At 39.8% G+C, this 20435-nt stretch overlaps 1 protein-coding gene across 2 annotated transcripts in view; it reads left to right on the top strand.

Moving 5' to 3' along the window:
• asic1b (acid-sensing (proton-gated) ion channel 1b) overlaps positions 1–20435 on the top strand; it is a 353138-nt gene that overhangs the window by 227987 nt on the left and 104716 nt on the right. Inside the window, exon 1 of one of the 2 annotated variants that reach the window (XM_053483967.1) lies at positions 669–1334. The exons of the other annotated variant lie outside the window; for it this stretch is intronic. Within the exon in view, the coding sequence (XP_053339942.1) occupies positions 669–1334 (666 nt within the window). Of the gene's footprint in view, positions 1–668; positions 1335–20435 lie in introns of those variants that run through there. 2 annotated transcript variants of the gene reach the window in all.

Genomic DNA, 20435 nt, shown 5'->3' with positions numbered 1-20435 from the left:
TAGATGTGAGCTTAGCAATTACAATCTGTTGACACATTTAAAAAACAGTCATTTATATCCCCGGGTGGTAAAGCAAGTAAGATGATCAGGTTCTGACATCATGCTCAGAGTGCAGCAGTGGCAGGGCCTGATGGGAATATAATGTATCAGTGTGGGTGTGGAGGGGCAAGAGGTACTCATCCCAACCTTGCAGATCTTCCTCAGATGCTCAGATTTAAGAAGAAGGACATAGTGTACTTTAGACTTCTGACCCTTTTTGCTTATCCACTTTTATTTAGAACGACCCTGAATGTTTTGCTTTTAACGCATTGGTAGCATGATCTCAGTTTTGAGTCATACTTTAAGCAAGATTGATCAGGTGAAAATTTTAAAGAAATTTTAAACCCAAAGGATGGTTTCTTAAGTGTTAAGTCCCTACAGGAACCTTTTGCTTATTCGCCTCCTGCTCTGCAGTTCATTTTAAGCTTCTCTTGGTGTTATTGACTTTTTAAAAGGAAGTCATAAACCATCACGCTCTGGATTCTGGTTTCTTTCCAAAGGCTTGTCCAAGGATACTTATCCATGCATTTTGCTTTGTAAAACTGTATTTTCCGTGGCGATCCAGTCCCTACTGCAAGCAAGCGTTTTTTCGATCTGGACAGTTATCTTTTTAATTTGACAATTTCATCATGGTGCGAATTACATGCACGATCTCCATTACAACAGGAGATGAGCCCGCTGGAGGGTCTTATGCGAGCAGTTTTGATGATCACTACAAACGCGTAGTGCAGAGTGCCGACAGCGAGTCAGTGCATTACAAGGAAGAATCTGATGAGCTAGAGGGCTACGAAGAGCAGGAAGAAGAAGAGCCTCCTAACATTGACTTGGCAGCCTTTTTTGGTGGTTGTTCCCTTCATGGTGCCAACCACATCTTTGTGGAAAATAATAAGAAGTTTGGAGTGAAGCAAGGACTCTGGGCAGTGTCCTTTCTGGCGGCCCTCACTATATTCTTGGTCCAGGTGGGTGACCGAGTTGTCTATTACATGCAGTATGACTATGTTACCTTGCTGGACGAGCGCAATGCACCCAACATGACCTTCCCAGCCATCACATTCTGCAACTATAACACCTTCCGTCGATCCCAGATGAGCTACAGTGACCTGCTGTTTATGGGACCACTCCTAGGGTATGAAGACAATATGGCACCTGGGTTCCAGCTTGCCCCTGAGCCCGATCGCCAAGGTGCCCGGTTCAGTTTGGCCGAGTTCTACAACCGTACACGACATCGTATGGATGACATGCTTCTGGAGTGCAATTTTGCTGGAAAAGAGTGTGGTCCTGAGCACTGGAAAGAGGTAGGACAGTAAATGAGGATGTAAACCCTAAGCAATGGCAAATAGAAGCTCTTGTCCGTTTTTATCAGTGTCTTATTTTGAAGACGTAGAGATTGAATTTGACGAATAGCGCCAGAGAAAATGAATATGGAATTTCAGAGTAACTAATAGGAACCAAATAGTCATTAATTCTGTGTGCAATGTTTGTCTTGGACCGAAGTCAGGTCCCTATAATTAGAAGAGGGTGCCTTGTGACTGATAATCATATGGTGCGGCACTTTGCTCATGGTAATTGGTCTCTTTATTGCTTCTCTGAGTGCTCTTAATTGCAAAGTAACTTCTAAAAGTCCTATAAATGACTAACCCCTGCAACAATCAATGGCGTTTAGTCAAGGGCCATATTAACAATTTTCAATCACAAGCTGTGGTAGGTTAGTAATCTGTAGACCTTAAACGTGAAAGAATTGCTTTATATAATATAAAATGTGCCATTTATCAACACTGCTCTAGGTTTCTTATTTGTACAAAGAATCCTGAAATAATTTGCACCCCAAAAAGGTGAAAGACATTTTTTGTTATTTATGCATTATCAGCTCTGCAGAAGTTCACCAATTTGGCAGAAAGCTTTCAGTTTTATCAGTTGAAGCCAGAGGTTTGCATACAAAAGGGTTTACAGGCAGCTGAAAATGAAGACCTGAAAAAGTTTCCACTTTGTGCTTATGGAACGCCAGACTCCCATTTAAAAAAATCCAGAAAGTCTCGTTTGGCACTGCAGCTATGGAAAAGGCACTGAGATTATGGTGCACTTCATGTGTTTGTTCCTCTCTGCTGAACACCTATTGACTTTTAAATTATTAAACGGTTTGCAGTGCGGTAAAGGGCGTACTAGCATTCACATTTAAAGAATTGGCTTAGACTCTAATGTTTCTATAAAGCATCTCTTGGGTAACTATTTGGATTGGTTTAAACACAATCAGTTGTCTGTCTTTAATGGCTTTACATCCTTTGAGATCTATAATCCATTTGCAATCTTGAAATCTTATTTAGATGATCTATAAACACACACTCACATACACACACCTCCACAACCACACCATCTCGATAGCGCCCTGGCTTTCAGTGTAGCGTCTTGCCCGAAAGCATTCTGATGCATCACCCTGCACATTTATCCACTTACTTAGTCCATCAATGCTGTGTGTTTATCCATGCTAATCACGTTATCAGCATCAGCAGAGCACTACAATAATACAATGATGAGTGCTTGGCTACAAAGTGTGTTCGCTAATTATTGGCGTGTTAGGATGCTCAGAGCTTTTTGAGTTTTGCTGGTGGTCAAGGAGGGATCGATCACCCGGTAGGATATGTTACAGATCTCTAGATCAGATCGATAGAGGGCTAGACTGTGCCAAGGAGAGGGCGGCTCAGATTGCCATCCGGGGGCAGAATTCGAGATGCTTCAGGCAGCGTTGACATCCGTACCCTCCATTAGAAAAAGCTCTGTTTTCACTGTCCGTAGATGGGGTCATGTTTCCTCTTCTGAGTGCCACATAAGTGCAAAAACTCAATACATAAATGAAAAGGCAACTACTGTGGGGTCAGACATGGGAAGACTGGCCTGTTGGAAATTTTAAATCACGCAATTGAAACTTTGATTTTAGAAAAGCCTCAGTTCTTTGTGGCAGGGATTTCATGTTATTGCATCACATAATTTTAGATTTGTCAGATGTGCATTTGTGCGATGACTACCAAGGCTTTTTTTACCCAAAGACCTGATGCACTCTGTGTGAAACTCTACGTACAGTTCATTGTGCTGCACTGCTGCCATAATTCATAATAAAAAAATTCATAATTCATGAACGAGCAAGTGTACAGGTGTACCGGCGATTGTACAGTACCTATTATATATTCTATAAAATCTATTAACCTAGGAAGACACACAGTTGCTATATACTTAGGCATACAAAGCATCTTTTCGTTAACGTGTATATCTTTTTTTTTTTTTGCACTAGATGGGATCAACAACTTTTAAAATGTCATACTTTTTTTCAATTAGTTTTACCTGCAATAAATCTATTTATCTTATGATTGTATTGCATGCATGCTCTCTGCCACTCTGCATACTTATTACTGAGTTTTTTGTTTCTTCTTGTTTTTTTGCTTAATTATTTTCTACATCAACAGAGTCATGCTTTCATGTTTTATTGCATAATATCCTGCACACTTGGAGCAATCAGCTTTATCTCTGCTGTCTAATTGGAATTTTTCGAGCAGACGGGTTCTCAAGAGAGCTGACAACAGCAAGTCATCAAATATTAATGATGCCGCAGCGCAGATATCCTTCTTAAAGGTTTCGCCCCAGATTTCTCTGCAGAGGTCACTTTAATTAACTCCTCCTCTTATGTTAACAGTGGTAGAAGTATGGAGTCATTACTTACAGAGTTAATGTGACAGGACTCCTTAGAGTGTATTTGGCAAAGTTTTCCTAATCTAAAGAGTTTCTCAAAACTAGCAGAATGATTCTGTTGAAGAAATTTTAATAATGCTTTATGTTAAACTTCCTGTCCCATTACTAAACTTACAACATTAGGTAATGTTAATAAATTACCAAATTTTGTTTAATAAAGGGAATGAAAAAAACACACATTTATTGATTGATCAAAGTGAAATTATTTTTTTGTGCATCCCAGTTAGAAGGCCAGGTTCAGAGCGCGAACCCGGCCTCCTAACTGGGATGCACAAAAAAAAAAAAATTCACTTTGATCTAAACGTACATATGACAATTAATTGAATAATAATAATAATAATAACAATTTATTATTCAATTAATTGTCACTTTATTATTATTATTATTATTATTATTATTATTAATTATAATAATGATAACAAAAATAATAATAATAATAATAACAACAACAACTACTACTACTACTAATAATAATAACAACGACTACAACAACAACAATATTAATTATAATAATAATAAAAATCTAATTGTAACATGAATAAAAACAACCAAAAAATAGTAGTTGCTTTTGGACCATGTAATCTTTAATTTTTTATATATATATATATATATATATATATATATATATAACAAAAATCAAGTTAGAGTAAATGTGTTGCTCATATCAAGTCTCATATCAAACACAATCTTTGTACAGTAGTTTTAAATAGCAATATCATTTATGTATTTATTTGTGCCTACATAATATTACAATCTACCAAAAAAAAAAAAAAAGCACAGTAAATGAGTTACATATACAGTATTATAATGCTACTGCTGGAGGAGACAGAGATGTTTCTTGGGCACTAGATGGTGCCATATCAAAGGTTACTGTGGCAATAGACAAACCCTGAGAGCCAGGTTCTAAACCCACACTCAGAGACTCTCGTGTAAATTCTACAGCAAATTTTTAAAAGGCTTTGGACATTTTACATCTAAAATAAAATGTAATATCAAAGACAAACAAGATGAAAAACACAATAGAGAATGTTTTACCTGCCGTACCTTAGTACTGTAGATTTGTGTGAACTTGTAAAATAGCATGACTAATAACATTTAGGGTAAGAGCCTATCCCAGGAAGCTTAGGGCACAAGGTGGGGTACACCCTGCACAAGGCACCGATCCATGTCAGGGCACACACATACACACATTCAGACACTCATTCTCTCACTACGGGCAGTGGGGTAACAACAATTAGACAGTATAGAAGATAAGTGAGCGGGTAATTCATGGCTTAAAGCTTGAGAGAGCATTTTAATAACTGCTGTGACGAACTGCAAAGTAACAGAGTTCGAGTTTTATTAATATTATTATTACTAAACGTGAACAATTATCTGTAAGACAGTCAACAGATAAACATGACATAATCTGTTAAACATGATGATTGAGCAATTAAACATGACATACTGTGCCTTGTGGGAATGATGGAGATTCACTACATCTGATATTCAGAATAAAAAAAAAACATATTGATTTCCCTATTAGTTATCAATTCACAATTTATCTATTAAATAGTTCAACATTTTCATAACAGCAGGTTTAAAAAAATCTACTTGCCTTTCCAGGTAACAATGATTTAAAATGCTTGAGCTAGCTTCGACACCTTAAGGATACAGCCACATTAGTTAATTGACTGGGTAATTAATGGCTGATGTCGTCTCAATGCTGTAAAGTTTAGCCTAGGCCTCTGTGTTTGGCATGGAGCCGGTGAGCAATCGTTGTACTTTTCAAAACCAATTTTCAAGTGAGTGATCTTCACCGTTCCAGTGGCTGCACTCGGACCAGTGGAACTGTGTACATACATTGCAAACGAAAAGACAACAGCACCTCATCTTGTGGTTCATGCTTGGATTCTTTTCTCTCATCAGCAAGTCAGTGAGTTTTAGAAGATTAGAAAAACTGAAAATAAGGACTTAAAGTGCAGCAGTCAAAATCAAAATAAGTGCAAAATCATTTGAAGATCACAACAGTGCTTGAACGCTGGTGAGTGTACAGTAAATGTCATCGATTTCTATCTTTTCTTGAAAACACATAACTGAATGTAGTCAGTGTGTTTAGATACAGTTTGCAAATAAAAACAACAACGACATGCTTAAATTCTGACCTTGAAATTAAGCCCAGGCACTGTCTGATAGTTTGATGTGACCACAATATACAATACTGTGAAAAGCTCTTAATCCGCCCTCATTTCTTTCTATTTCTTTATATTATATGAAATAAAATGATGTATTGTAAATTAATTAAAGAAATGCGAACAAATGTTCCACTGTGACAGGCTGCTAAGTGCCTACAATGCCTACACATAAATAAAAAAAAATTTTTATGTAACAACCTCAGCAGCAACCTCATTTCCCCTCTCATCTCAAGTTCAAGTTCAAGTTCAAGTAGGCTTTATTGTCATTACAACCATATACAGTTAGTACACAGTGAAACGAAACAACGTTCCTCCAGGACCAAGGTGCTACATGCAACATAAACTTACAACATAAATTAACAGAGACACTAAACTAGCTAACCAAGAGGCCTAGTTAACTGGCTAGCAGAGACAGGACAGAGAGATCTAACATAAATTACAACATAAATTAACAAAAACTAACTAGCTAAGTAACATTTTTACAGACAACATAAAGTGCACGTGCAAATGTGCAAACAAGAGCAACAACAAAGTGACAGTGCGCAACCACGACATAACAGAACATAAAATATGGTGTTGAGGTAGTGGGTAAACGTAAACATTCCTTAAAACAGCAGCAAGATTTGAGGAATTAGTGCAAAAATGTAGTCCAGTAATGATCATTGTGCAAAAAGATTGTTAAAAACAGTGAAGCATTTACAGGTTGGTGTGTACGATAATTTGGTGGTGTAGGTCAGTGTGTCTGCACTTGTGTTGATTAGTCAGTCCAGTCTCAATATTTTGAGGTAGTTGAGTTAAGCTGTGTGATAATGTTTGTGTTTGTGTGTGTGTGAGTGTGTTTGTGTTTATCAGTCCAGTCCCTTTTTGTTGAGGAGACGGATGGCTTGTGGAAAAAAGCTGTTGCACAGCCTGGATGTGTGTGCCCGAATGCTTCGGTACCTTTTTCCAGATGGCAGGAGTGTAAAGTGTGTGTGAGAGGGGTGTGTCCGATCAGCCACAATGCTGGTGGCTTTGCGGATGCAGCGTGTGGTGTAGATGTCTTCAATAGAGGGGAGAGAGGCCCCGATGATCTTCTCCGCTGTCCTCACTATCCGTTGTAGGGTTTTGCGATCCGATATGGCACAATTCCCAAACCAGACAGTGATGCAGCCGCTCAGGATGCTCTCGATAGTTCCTCTATAGAAGGTGGTCAGGATCGGTGGTGGAAGCTGGGCCTTCCTCAGTCTTCTCAGAAAGAAGAGACGCTGTTGGGCTTTCTTCTGTAGGGAGCTGGTGTTGAGGGACCAGCTGAGGTCCTTCTCTAGGTGGACACCCAGGAATTTGGTGCTTTCGACAATTCCCACAGAGGAGCCGTTGATGCTCAGCGGAGAATGGTCGCCTCGTGTCCTCCTAAAGTCAACAACCATCTCCTTTGTCTTGTCAACATTTAGAGACAGGTTGTTGTCTTTACACCAGTCTGTTAGCCTCTGCACTTCCTCTCTGTACGCTGACTCGTCGTTCTTGCTAATGAGACCCACCACGGTCGTGTCATCAGCGAACTTAATGATGTGGTTCGAACTGTGTGTTGCTACACAGTCGTGAGTCAGCAGTGTGAACAGCAGGGGACTAAGCACACAGCCTTGTGGGGCCCCAGTGCTCAGTGTGGTGGTGCTGGAGGTGCAGTTCCCGATCCGTACTGACTGAGGCCTACCGGTCAGAAAGTCCAGGATCCAGTTGCAGAGGGAGGTGTTCAGGCCCAACAGGTTCAGCTTCCCAATCAGTTGTTGGGGGATGATAGTGTTGAATGCTGAGCTGAAATCTATGTACAGCATTCGAACATATGTGTCCTTCTTGTCAAGGTGTGTGAGGGCAAGATGGAGTGTAGTGGAGATTGCGTCGTCCGTTGAGCGGTTAGGACGGTACGCAAATTGCAGTGGGTCCAGTGAGGAGGGCAGCAGGGACTTTATGTGTCTCATGACGAGCCGCTCGAAGCACTTCATGATGGTGGGTGTGAGTGCAACGGGACGGTAGTCATTGAGACAGGACACAGTAGACTTCTTGGGCACGGGGACGATGGTGGTGGCCTTGAAGCACGTGGGAACGACGGCGCTGCTCAGAGAGATGTTAAAGATGTCGGTGAGAACATCTGCCAGCTGTTCAGCACATTCTCTGAGCACTCTGCCTGGGATGTTGTCTGGTCCAGCAGCTTTACGTGGGTTGACTCTGCGTAGAGTTTTCCTCACCTCAGCTGTAGTGAGACACAGCACCTGGTCGTTCGGAGGAGGGGTGGTCTTCCTCGCCGCTACGTTGTTCTGCCTGTCAAACCGAGCATAAAAGTTGTTCAGCGCATCTGGGAGGGAGCCGTCACTGTCACAGGCAGGTGATGTCGCCCTGTAGTTTGTGATGGCTTGTAAGCCCTGCCACATGCGCCGTGTGTCACCGCTGTCCCTGAAGTGATTGTGGATTTTCTGGGCGTGTGCGCGCTTTGCCTCTCTGATGGCCCGAGAAAGTTTGGCCCTTGCTGTTCTGAGGGCCACCTTGTCTCCCGCTTTGAAGGCAGAGTCTCTGGTCCTCAGAAGTGCACGCACTTCCGCAGTAATCCACGGTTTCTGGTTGGGTCGTGAGATGATGCTCTTGGAGACAGTAACGTCATCGGTGCACTTGTTGATGTAGCTGGTCACTGATGACGTGTACTCCTCCAAGTCAGTGAAGTCGCCGTAAGTTGCAGCCTCCCTAAACATGTTCCAGTCAGTGCACTCGAAACAGTCCTGAAGAGCAGAGATGGCTCCTGCCGGCCAGGTTCTCACCTGCTTCAGAACCGGTTTTGAGCGCCTGACGAGTGGTCTGTATGCTGGAATTAGCATAACAGAGATGTGGTCTGAGTAGCCGAGGTGGGGGCGGGGCTCTGCCCGATATGCGCCGGGGATGTTTGTGTAAACAAGATCCAGCGTGTTTTTCCCTCTCGTTGCAAAATCCACATACTGATGGAATCTAGGAAGCACTGACTTGAGATTTGCATGGTTGAAATCTCCAGCAACAATAAACAGTCCATCCGGGTGTGTATTTTGCAGTTCACTGATCTTAGTATACAATTCCCATAGCGCTTCCTTAGCATTAGCGCTAGGTGGAATGTACACTCCGATAATGAAAACAGTGGTGAATTCTCGTGGTAAATAAAAAGGTCTGCATCTAACAATCACAAACTCCACTAGCAATGAGCAATAACTAGAAACTAGCACAGAGTTCTTGCACCATTTCGTGTTGATGTAAACACATAAGCCGCCACCGCGAGTCTTACCGCACAGAGCTGTATTCCTGTCGGCGCGAAACGAGGCTAGCCCGTCTAGCTGAATAGCGGCGTCCGGTACTCTGTCGCTGAGCCATGTCTCCGTGAAAACAAAGACACAGCAGTCTCTAACCTCACGCTGTGTAGCCTGCTGGAGTCGGATGTAGTCCAGTTTATTGTCCAGAGAGCAGACGTTGGATAAGATGATGGACGGGAGAGCCGGCCGGCTAGGGTTTGTTTTTAGCCTAGCACAGACTCCCGCCCGCTTGCCGCGCTTCCGCTTCCTCGCGCACCGCTTCCGATGACCCTTCCTCCGGCCTCCTGCATCAGGCAACGCCGAGGCTTCGAGGCCTGGTTCACGCAGCAAGCCGAGGTCGCGTAGCTTTTCCCGCAGCTCATCGCGGATAACATTAACCGGGTTATTTAGGTTGAAAAGATCTGTTCCAATCACTCAGCATTCAGCATCACCAGTATACTAATCATCGACATGAACATCTGTCATCATCTGCACCTGTTTCTCACTGGTTCATGCCTTATGGTTAGATGGCTTTTTAATGCCTGAATGAATAATAGGTCACTGTTCACGGCATTCCTCTAAAACTAACCAGGTACATGGACTGGACTGGTAATGAGAGCCAAAAATGAGAGGCAAAAACATTTTTAGGAATCCTGAGGAACTGTTCCTCAAGACTAGATTTAAAAAATGCAAGAAATCCTGACTATTTGGGGGAAAGAAAATATAAAGAAACGAGCATTGTATATGTCAAGAAGTGTTTTTTATCCTGAGCTATAAATGCACCCAGAATGACTCCTAAACATGGACACATCTGTTTCTTCAGTCCACATTTTCTATCGATTAGTCTTTCAGGCTTACGGCCAAGTGCTTTTGTTCTACAGGTAGTGCCAATCGAAACCCCTGCCTAACCCTGTCTGGCATATGTGCATTTACTTAAAAAAAACTGAATTGTCTGCTCAGAAAATCACCCTAAATGCCAGGGTAAGCCAAGGAAATACAAGGAAATTCCCTCATGTCAAATGGGCTGGTTTGAAAATTTCAGAAACTTCCGATCTGGGCCTCCGAGTGGGGCGCAGTGGTAAACTTAATGGCATCACGTGGTTCACGTGGGTACTCTTCGGCCCTCCCAACTGAGTGGTAGTAGTAGCTTTTTTTTTCTAAATTTAGTCGTATCCAATTCCTTCCCGTCACTAGGGGGGGCTCCCACATTAAAGCTACTTACTACCACTCAGCCAGGAGGGCCGTGGGCTGTCACGTGTTTCCTCCGAACCACGTGACACCAGCTGATCCCTTCTTTTTGAACTGCTTGCTCACGCACCGTTGGGATGAGAGGTAACAGCATCACCCGGGAACCCAACCAGCGATCTCTGATGATAGGGCGAGCACTTTACCACTGCGCCACTCGGAGGCCCCCAAGTAGTAAATTAGGGAGAAAATCAGGGAAAAAGAAAAAAAAAAATTCCAATCTTCTAAGTAAGATTTGTCACACAGTTTCTAAAGTTCACACACAATTCAAGACCAAGTGGCTCAAGAAAAATCTAGTCATCTTGGAGGCTTTTGATAATCTGAATGAACATCCTAACAATGAAACCTGCTTTAAATACCTGATTAAACCAACTGTGAATACAAAGCATTTTCATCATATAAATACTGAAGTAAGCTGTGAGTTAGCCACCGTGAAATATCATTTCTGTCTCAGCTTCACTGTTGGTGTAATGGGACTGTAGATCAATGAGGACTACAATCAATATTGTTGTTGCTGCTGGTATCTTTCGAAGGCGTGCTTCCAATGAAAAGTTAACCTGCTTTTAACCTTTCACTTTGGCTATAGTTTTTTTGTATTTTATTTTGTTTTATTGTAGTTTTGTATATCCTCCCATGTATTTTTTCAGTTTCTTTTTAAAACAACAATTGATTGCCACATCTGTCACCAGAGTATCACTGTGGCATATAGTGTACAGATCTAAGATGAAAATGGTGTCCAAAACTTTCAAATGTTCTTGTATGATTTTATTATTTTTCATTTCTTTTAAAAACACATGTACAGTTATTCTGCACCACTACATCTCATTCTCAGTTTTAATTTGGAATCGATATTTTGCTGTAATAATAATAATAATAATAATAACTCCTGCAGTTCTTATAAGGATGTAAATTTAAATTAAAATACTAGGATTTATTTTAAATGTATTTTTTTTATACTTTTCATCTCAAGTCTGTTTTTTTAAATTATGAAATATCTGTTATGTACTGTATGGCAGTGTACATGACCAGAATATTGTATATCCAGCTTTGCCAGACTCGATCTACGATTGATTAACCATTAAGTCACTCAGTTTAACCATGTCCAGGTGTGTTATCAGCTAATCAGTTTATTCAGATGAGTTTGGCACAAGAAAAAAACCCAACATGTACTGGGAAGGAGTTAAAGAACAGATCTGAGAATGTGAAATAACCCTTTAAATCCAATTAAACTTATTTTTTATTATTATTCAGTACTGTGCAAAAATGCTATAAGATATTTTAAAAAAAGAACAAGTCAACAGCAATAAACTAAAAAAGATCAACGTTCAGCATGATAAACCATATGAACTACAGAAGACTGCACTTTTTTTTTCCCTCAAATAAGCCGATTCGGATTTTTAATTATCAATACACTGGAGATAAACATGGCGGGGGGAAAATGTCCCTGTCTTGAGGAATAACTCTCCAAGCTTTCTAAAGGACATTTTGTCTCTCATTTTTCGCAGTCCAGTCCCTTTACCTACCAGTTTTAGAGAAATCAAGCCAAACAGTGATCCATGAATCATTTAAACATAAAAGCTTAAGGCATGAAGCAGTGAGAATCAGGTGATGACAGATGATCAGGCTGGTGATTACTGTACTGCTGCTGCTGAATGCTGAGTAATTGGAACGGATGAGAGGGGAAAGAAGGTTGCTGCTGAGGTTGTGATATAAACAAACAAAAAAAATGATTGTTTTTTTAGGCACTTTGCGGGCTGTTGTAGGTCTTCAGCTCATGTAAGAGCATGAAATTTATATTTCATTCAGGGCTTTAAAAAAATATCTTGTTTGGTATATAAAAAAACATAACAAATAGTTTTTATGTACCCCAGTTCAGTCACACGGAACATTTAAATTAAGTAAATGTAATGAGCATTTGTGTGTGTATGTGTGTTTGTGTGATGTGTGTACTGCATTCTTAGAAATTTTGGAATAAACTATTTCACCTGAGGTTCCAGCTCATCCACATGAGTTGTTAGGAGCTGAAACAGTAGATAGTGTAATATCACACAGTTTTGCACATTTGCACATATTGCACTCATTAACAATGTAGCTATTAGATGAATCGTTGTTTGACACATACTGTACTTTGCTTAACAAATAAAACAAGCCAAAAGCATTTTGTTCTAAGGTAGGTTTTGTTTTGAGAATTATGGGAAAGACAACAAGTTTTTACATTTCGGACTGAGTACTGAATGCAGGTACTTATTTAACCTAATGTATTTCAAATGTACGGCATACGCACTAATTGGCCACTTTATTATTATTATTATTATTAGGAAAACTGATGCAGTTATGCAATCATTCAATCAATATAACATCAGCATAATCATGTTTACATCAGCATCAGAATGTGGGAAATAAATGTCATCTCAATGAGTTTGCCCGCCAGATGTGCTGGTTTGCGCATTACAGAAACTGCTGATCCCCTGGGATTTTGTTTCGGAAATATTGCTGAAATGAAAGCTCTGGAAGGCTACAGTCACTCAATGAATCACGCTTTGCAACCATGGTGAGCAAAAAAAGCATCTCAAAAATGGGCAACACATTGATCCCTAAGGCAGATGTGCTCCTGCAGCAGAAGCCCACATTGCAATCCATTCCTGTCCTCTAGTAACAGGAATTTAAGGCTACACTCTTCACCCAAACTAGAAAGCCGAATCTTTTGAAAAAAAAAAAAAAGCGTTGATGTATGTTTCTGCAGCTGTACCTCATGGTTTGACGTGTGGCACATTCTGGATGAACTTATGGGTCATTTCATTATTCTGCACTACTCACACATCTCTGTCTTTCTTTCTTTTTTCTCCATCTATCGGGAGCAAAATAACTACTATTTCAATGACCCGTGTTATGCATCGAGAAAGTCTGGCTGAACGTGCTTATTGGGCAGCGAGCGTGAATAATATTAGCACTCTTTTAATCTCCCATCATTAAAGTGAACCCAAGCATGCATATCCACCTACATACACACATGTATCCACCTTTACTCTTTTTATTCATTGGGAGTTTCAAAAGACAAAGTGTAAAGTTGTGCGCTTACACTATGTATCCTGTACTTTCACTCAGACTTATACAGTACACGCACATATACACACACACACACACACACACACACACACACACACACACATCTCCCCCAGACATGTCTTGCCTCATTGTCTCATTAACCCTGTCTGGCTGGCAGCCTCCTGACACGAGCATCCTGTTTTCTGAGCTCTGCCTTCCTCCACCCTCGTCTTTTACCAAATGGTAAGAAAAAACGAGCATGTAAGGGTAAAAACGGCCAACTAAAAGAGAAGGGCTATGTTATTAAAATCTGTCAGGGAAGGTTTTCAGTCGTCCAGGTCATTTTACAATCTAGAAAGTCTTCTATAATAAGGATGGTTGTTCCACTTACTTTGATGTGTACTGATCTTGACATTTTATTGACTGAAGTTCATCTGTTGTACTTCTCAAAGCCCTACTTCATCCTGTCTACCAATAGAGCCAATATTATTTTGATGGTATATAGCATATCAGTGACACTTCTGCATATGAGACATGTCGCTCAAAAATCTCCCAACTGGGTTTGAATCTGAAGGCTTTACACCATTCTCTGAATTTGGACGAGGGCAGGGTCCTAAGGGTAGAATAATAGAAAGGTGATCATTTAGAATACACCTGTATGAGGTCTTCATTTATAAGAAAACACGTAGATTTAAACTAATAATATATAGTATCATAACCTCATTTCCAGGTATTACATTAGGTTTGCCTCAAGCTTGCTTTTACAAAAAGCATAAACCTGCTAAGTTCATTTACAGCTAATAACTGTAAGCCATTAACCTTCATGCCAAGCTACAGTAGGTACACATACTGTATAAACGTCTAATAAAACATCTCATTTACTTCTGACGACCTTCTTTTATTGCTATCATGCTGAGCAGATGAGAAATAATAATCCCCTCCTGTAATAAGATATCAAGACGGGAATTAAAAGCTGCAGAACCTGTTGGAATGGGCTGTAGCTACAAAGACTGGAACATAGTGTCCTGCAAGTGTAAGATGCATGCTTTTAGATCTCCTGGCCAAAGGGAACAATTTTCATGTTCAAGTTAAGTCAGAAATGATTTCTTCAACTATTGAATAAAGGAAAATACTACAAAGCAGGAAAAGAAGAAAGTAAAAATTTCTTTGGTATATAGATACAGTATATAGTGCCTGGTCCCAAAAAATAATAAGTCACACACTCTTTTGACCACCTTTAGCTTTGAGGCCAATTCTCAATGTCTGAGAAAGATTTCTCACGCTACCAGAATTCTTCTTTTACAGTTTGAGTCCTGGAACATTCCTGTTCCATCAGGGAAAGAAAAAAAAATATATAAATAAGATCATTCAATACATTCAGGTCATCAGTTAGACCTGACCAACTGAAGCAAACCCAGATTATAACATTACCTTCAGTGGCTTGTACAGTGGCCACTATGCATGATGGATGCATTTCTCTAAGCATTTCCCTTTTCCATGACCCATTACTCGTAAGTATCAGACAGCACAACTTTCTCCAAAGTCCAATCTTTATTCCCTGTAGCAAACCTGATTATCTGCCCTTTTTAACGGATTAATCTCACTCTCAAGTGGTTTCCTTTCGGCCATACAATTGTTTAGTCCCAATTGTGTGTGAGGAAATGCTCTTACGTTCACTCTTAAACATACTGTAAGAGTGATCTCCATTTATGACTTCTTTTCCAACCATAATTCTTCCATATAGTTACATTTTAGCACTATCCGTCCATGTTTTAATAATGTGTTGGACAGTTTTGAGCCCAATTTCAATCATTTCAACAATCTCTCTAGTTGTTTTATTTCCTTTTTGCAGGCCAATAATTTGATCATTCTGATTTGAATGCAGTGCAGGTCTATTGTAGAATAAGCAGTAGTTGCAGATTAACTGTCTTTGAAAAAGGATTTTTGTGACATTTTGAATTGGCGCTACATCACTGTAGATTATCAGCCATCTTTCAAACAATTCACCAGACCTATCTCTTAATGCAAGAGTGTTAAATTCCTCTGAAAGTTCATCAAGGATTAAGCTCAAAGAAGCATATTAATACGAGACAATTTAATCACAATCATGGGTCAAGAAAAGCTTTTTAATCAGCTTTCTAAATGCCTAAACCAAGCTTTATTAACAAAATCAGTCTGCCAAAACCTGCTTTTATTGTGGTTATCCAACCCTTCCTTATTCCAGCAGCTTAATACTAATCAATGATAATTACAAGAACACATGCTAATGTCTGTGCAAATTTGTGAGCGATTGTTGTTTTCATTTTTGTTGTTTAACTTGACTGTTTAAACTGTATACTGGATGCACTGTTCTCCTCACGTCAAATGCCTGCTATTCCCTTGACCATATGCTGTACAGATTATATGGGTTAAGATAATTAAACTTTTGTCAGATTTAAATATTTCCTGCTAGCATCAAAGGGATAACATGTGGTCCAATATTAGCAGAACACATGCTGTACTTCAGTAGCAGATCTTCTATTGTGGATTATCTACTCACATGCCTTCATAAAATTATTAAGCAGAAAGTTGCTCGTCTGACCTGAGTCTAGCTGCAGGGCTTGATATACAGTATTAGCTCCGAAAAATAACTTGCCATAGATTTTTTCAGTCAATAGTGAAGTGATGACATTGGCATGTTTAAATACAGATGGACTGTGAAATACAATGGGACCTTGGATTACGAGCATAATTTGTTTCAGAAGCAGGCTTGTATTGCAAAACACTAATAAATCAAAGCAAAGTTTCCCATAAGAAATAATGGAAACTTATTAGTTCTATAGCCCCCCAAAAATAAATACATACAAATAATTAACACAAAATATAAAGTATAAATAAAACAAATTAACCTTCACTTTACCTTTAAAAAAAGTAAAAATAAATCCCAACAGATAAGTGTTTCCGTTTATGCTCGCAGGCGCTGTGTGTGGTTTGTCTGTGTGTGTGTGTGTGTGTGTGTGTGTGTGAATCTAAAGTAAGCGGAGAGAAGGAATCAGCCCCTCCCGTCTCCCCGTTCTTATCTTACACAGTAAACCTTTCTCCTTTCCTATTTGAATTTCACACAAACACACATATACACACACACACACACACACATTAACGGAAAGACTGTTTTGTCTGAAAAATTAGCAAGGAACATTGCTAATGACACTCGCGTGAGCGCATACTAGGAGAATCAATGCTGTAAAGTAAAACAAACTAACAAATAAACCGGCACTTTACCTTTGAAATGAATTGCGCCAGAGCAGTGTTTCTGTGTAAAGCAGAGAGAGAGAGTGTGTGTGTGTATGTGTGTGTGTGTGTGAAGCCGAGAGAGGGTGGGGGGCGGGGGGTGGTGGTGGGTGTATGTAAAGTGAGAGAGAGTGTGTGTGTGAAGGGGCACGGTGTCAAATTACATGCGCTCACACACATACTGACAGGCTGAAACAGAGAGGGAGAGAGAAAATGGATCTTTAACCTCTCTAATAAGGCACACTTTTGCTTTACATGCACGCACACACGTGTTATAAGAAACATTACACGCGGGCTGTACGGCACACATGGTTACAGTGTTATAGTAAACAGTATTTATAGTAAAAGCGCACTAAGACCCAGCAGGGGAGATGATTACCCACAATTCCGCAGCGCAAGAGAGGAAAAAAAACATTGGCTCAGTTGTGACCACGTGGCGCTCGGCGTCAAAACAAGAAGTGCATGTGTGATACAGGATACCCGGTACTCTTAAACCAAGACTTGCTCGTTTTCCAAGTCAAAATCTATTAAAAATCTTTGCTCGTCTTGCGGAACTCTCGCAAACCGCGTTACTCGCAATCGGAGGTTCCACTGTACGCCTTTATTTTCCTGACCCGTGTCTCTTCTATTTAGAGTATTTTCTGTTAATCAAAAGCTTGAATGTGTTTTCAAAACAATTCATCACAGTTTTTTTATTGTATGAAGCCCCTAAAGCCCCAAAAGGTCAGACCTTTTTTTCATCTTATGGATGCAAGTTATTTATCTGCATAATAATATATGCAATAATAATGTGCAATGTAATGCATTGCATTTAGAGATAAAGGCCTTTATTGCTTTGTCTGAACAGTTGTTTAGCTTTGTGGTTAGCTGTGTGTACACAAGGTAACTCATTCCCACAAAAAGAAATCTGCAAACTACTGTATTAATTAAAATTAAAGCATTAGTATCAGTTAAGTCATGTTATTTCCTTTTAAGCAAGGAATCTGATGAAGCTAAACCTTCGCAAATTTTTGTTAAACAAATCCCTGACATACTGTTACAGTTCTTTAATGTGATTGAGGCTTTTATCTGATTTCCAATAATGCCTCTAATTCCAGTGTAGAGCTGAACAGCTGAGGTTTTAAAGCCTTGCTTATGGACCAAACGGCAGTCAAAATCACTACTCATCAAAATTTCTCAGACATTAACTCTTTAAAGCATGTGCAGTCAGAATACATTTCCAATATTTTAAATAAAATTTTTCCCATAATACTTATAACATTTGATTATCTTATATACCACATTCCATAAAAATCTAGAGTGAAAGTCGTGGATCGATTGACAGTTAAGTAGTGATTATATTTACAAGGGGCGTTCAAGTCAAACTGAGACTTGTAATAAAATTTCTTGTGAATGAAGGCATACAACTAGTTGATATTTACAGAAGACTTCAAGCACAGTATGGCGATGGGACTCCCTGCTGCAGGAAAATATTTGAATGGTGCAAATAAGGCCATATTTCCATAAATAACGATCCAACCACGGTGGCTAATGGGATTAATTTTCTTGGATCATCCAGCGAATGAGGTGGAACACCTACTCTTTTAAAAATCAACAGATAATATGTTGCCTTTCATATCTTTCATACACATCGTTTGCTCATTACAGGAACTGAGATGGAGATATTGCCACACTCCCCATACAGTCCTGACCTGGCTTTAAGCTATTTCCACATGTTTTTGCCATTATAGGAGGTCCTGGGAGGCCATTGTTCCAAATGTGAAGCAGGCAGTCCAATCTGGCTCCGTCATACTGAGAAAACATTCTAGCTGATGGTATCCAGGCACAAGTGAATTCCTGGGATAATTAGTATAACAGGGGAATATATATTAATGAAGGTAGCGTTTACTTTCATAACTGTGTTCTGTTATTCTTCAAAATCAAAAGTCCCTTTTTGACTTGAACACCCCCTGTATATTTACCTTTTTTTTTTTGTTATTAATTAATTAAGTAGGTAATGTAAAATCTAGCTAATAATCAAAATTATGTTTCTATGTGTGGACTAATACAAACTTAGTGATAAAGTATAAAACTACTAAAGTAATAAAATTATTTAATTATACAGTCAAAAGGTACTGGCCCCTTTCTGATTTATTTATTTATTTATTGCCATATTTGTCACACTCTAATGATTCCAATCATCAAAATTATTTTAATATTATACAAAGATAACCTGAGTAAATACGAAATGCTTTCATTTATGATTTAATTCATTGAGGGGGAAAAAAATCTCTCCAAACCTTCCTGGCTTTATGTGAAAAAGTAATTGCCTCCTAAACCTAATAACTAATAACTGGTTTTGTCAAACTTGGCAGCAACAACTGCAATCAAGTGTTTGCGATAACTGGCAACGACTCTCTCACATCACTGTGGAGGAATTTTGGCTTGCATTTTTTTTTTTTCTGCAAAATTGTTTTAATGCAGCCACATTGGACGGGGGCACTGTAATAGGAGTCAAAGGAATTGGAGTGTACAATATTAAAGAAACATTGCAGTGCTATTGCCATGGTGCGATCCTGATGCAGTAGTGTACAATTAAAGGCTTGTTAACTGAATTATGCAACTGAACACTGTACAGTAAGTTTATTTCTGTTTGGAAAGGAATTTGACAGCCCACACACACTTACATACTTGCATCCTGAAGAAATAGTGTGTAGACTTTTGGAAAGTTTGAAAAGCAAAGAAGAGAAACAGAAAGTGAATGTGCGGTCTGTCATAAGCAGACGAGATCTGTTCATGATCAGTCCATCAGAGACATTTACTGTCCCTGAACTGTCGACTCAAACCCAAATGCTCAGTGACCTGAGCTGTCTAAATATCTAATGCGCTAGTAAATTGGCTCGGCTAACTGCAGTGATCTGAGACATTTACCTGAACTGTCTACTCCTGAACTGATACACTCTCCTCTTTTTTTTTAAGTAACACTTTCTCTCCCACACACTGCTAGTCCCTCATTGTGTTTTCTCCTTTGCACCTTTTTTTTCCCCAGTTGGCTCGATCTGTCCACACTCCCTTGTCATTAGTGTAAGCTCGAACTCCTTCTATAGCTTCACTTTCTTTCCAGCATCAGCCCTTCTCCTTTCTGCGCTTCTGTCTTTTAAACCCACCTCCACTCCTCCACACACACACACACACACACACACACATGTACTCTGCAGGGCTCATTTCGCTCGTTGTGTCCGTCCTGCTCATACAACCTTCCTTTCTCCGCAGTCTCCCATGAAACACCCATCTGGTTCTTTTCTTTCTGCAAAGATCATCAAAGCATGTGTGGCGCAGTAGAATGGCCTTGGATCCTGCAGAGAGAGAGAGAGAAAAACACCTTGTGCTTAAACAGCTGATCATATCTAAAATTATTCTCTAGAGTGGCAAAGTAAATCTCCACCTGTTCCCACTTCATGCTGACAAGCTGTTGGCAAACCATGTTCTCCACCAGCGGTTTGGACGGAAAATGAAGTCCCAATGCACCAGCTAAGTTGAAGTGGTCAAAAGTATGTGGACACCAGAACAGAACCTTGGAGACTATCTGTATCCCAAATTGAAATATGTTTTAGGCTGAGCTGCAAGCCATGGATGCATCGCCGTCTTCACTTCTTCACCTTCG

The sequence above is a fragment of the Clarias gariepinus genome, chromosome 23 (genome assembly GCF_024256425.1).
Source record: "Clarias gariepinus isolate MV-2021 ecotype Netherlands chromosome 23, CGAR_prim_01v2, whole genome shotgun sequence".
Classification (NCBI taxonomy): Eukaryota; Metazoa; Chordata; class Actinopteri; order Siluriformes; family Clariidae; genus Clarias; species Clarias gariepinus.
The sequence above is the reverse complement of the archived record's forward strand: the minus strand, read 5'-3'. Positions and strand labels throughout refer to the sequence as shown.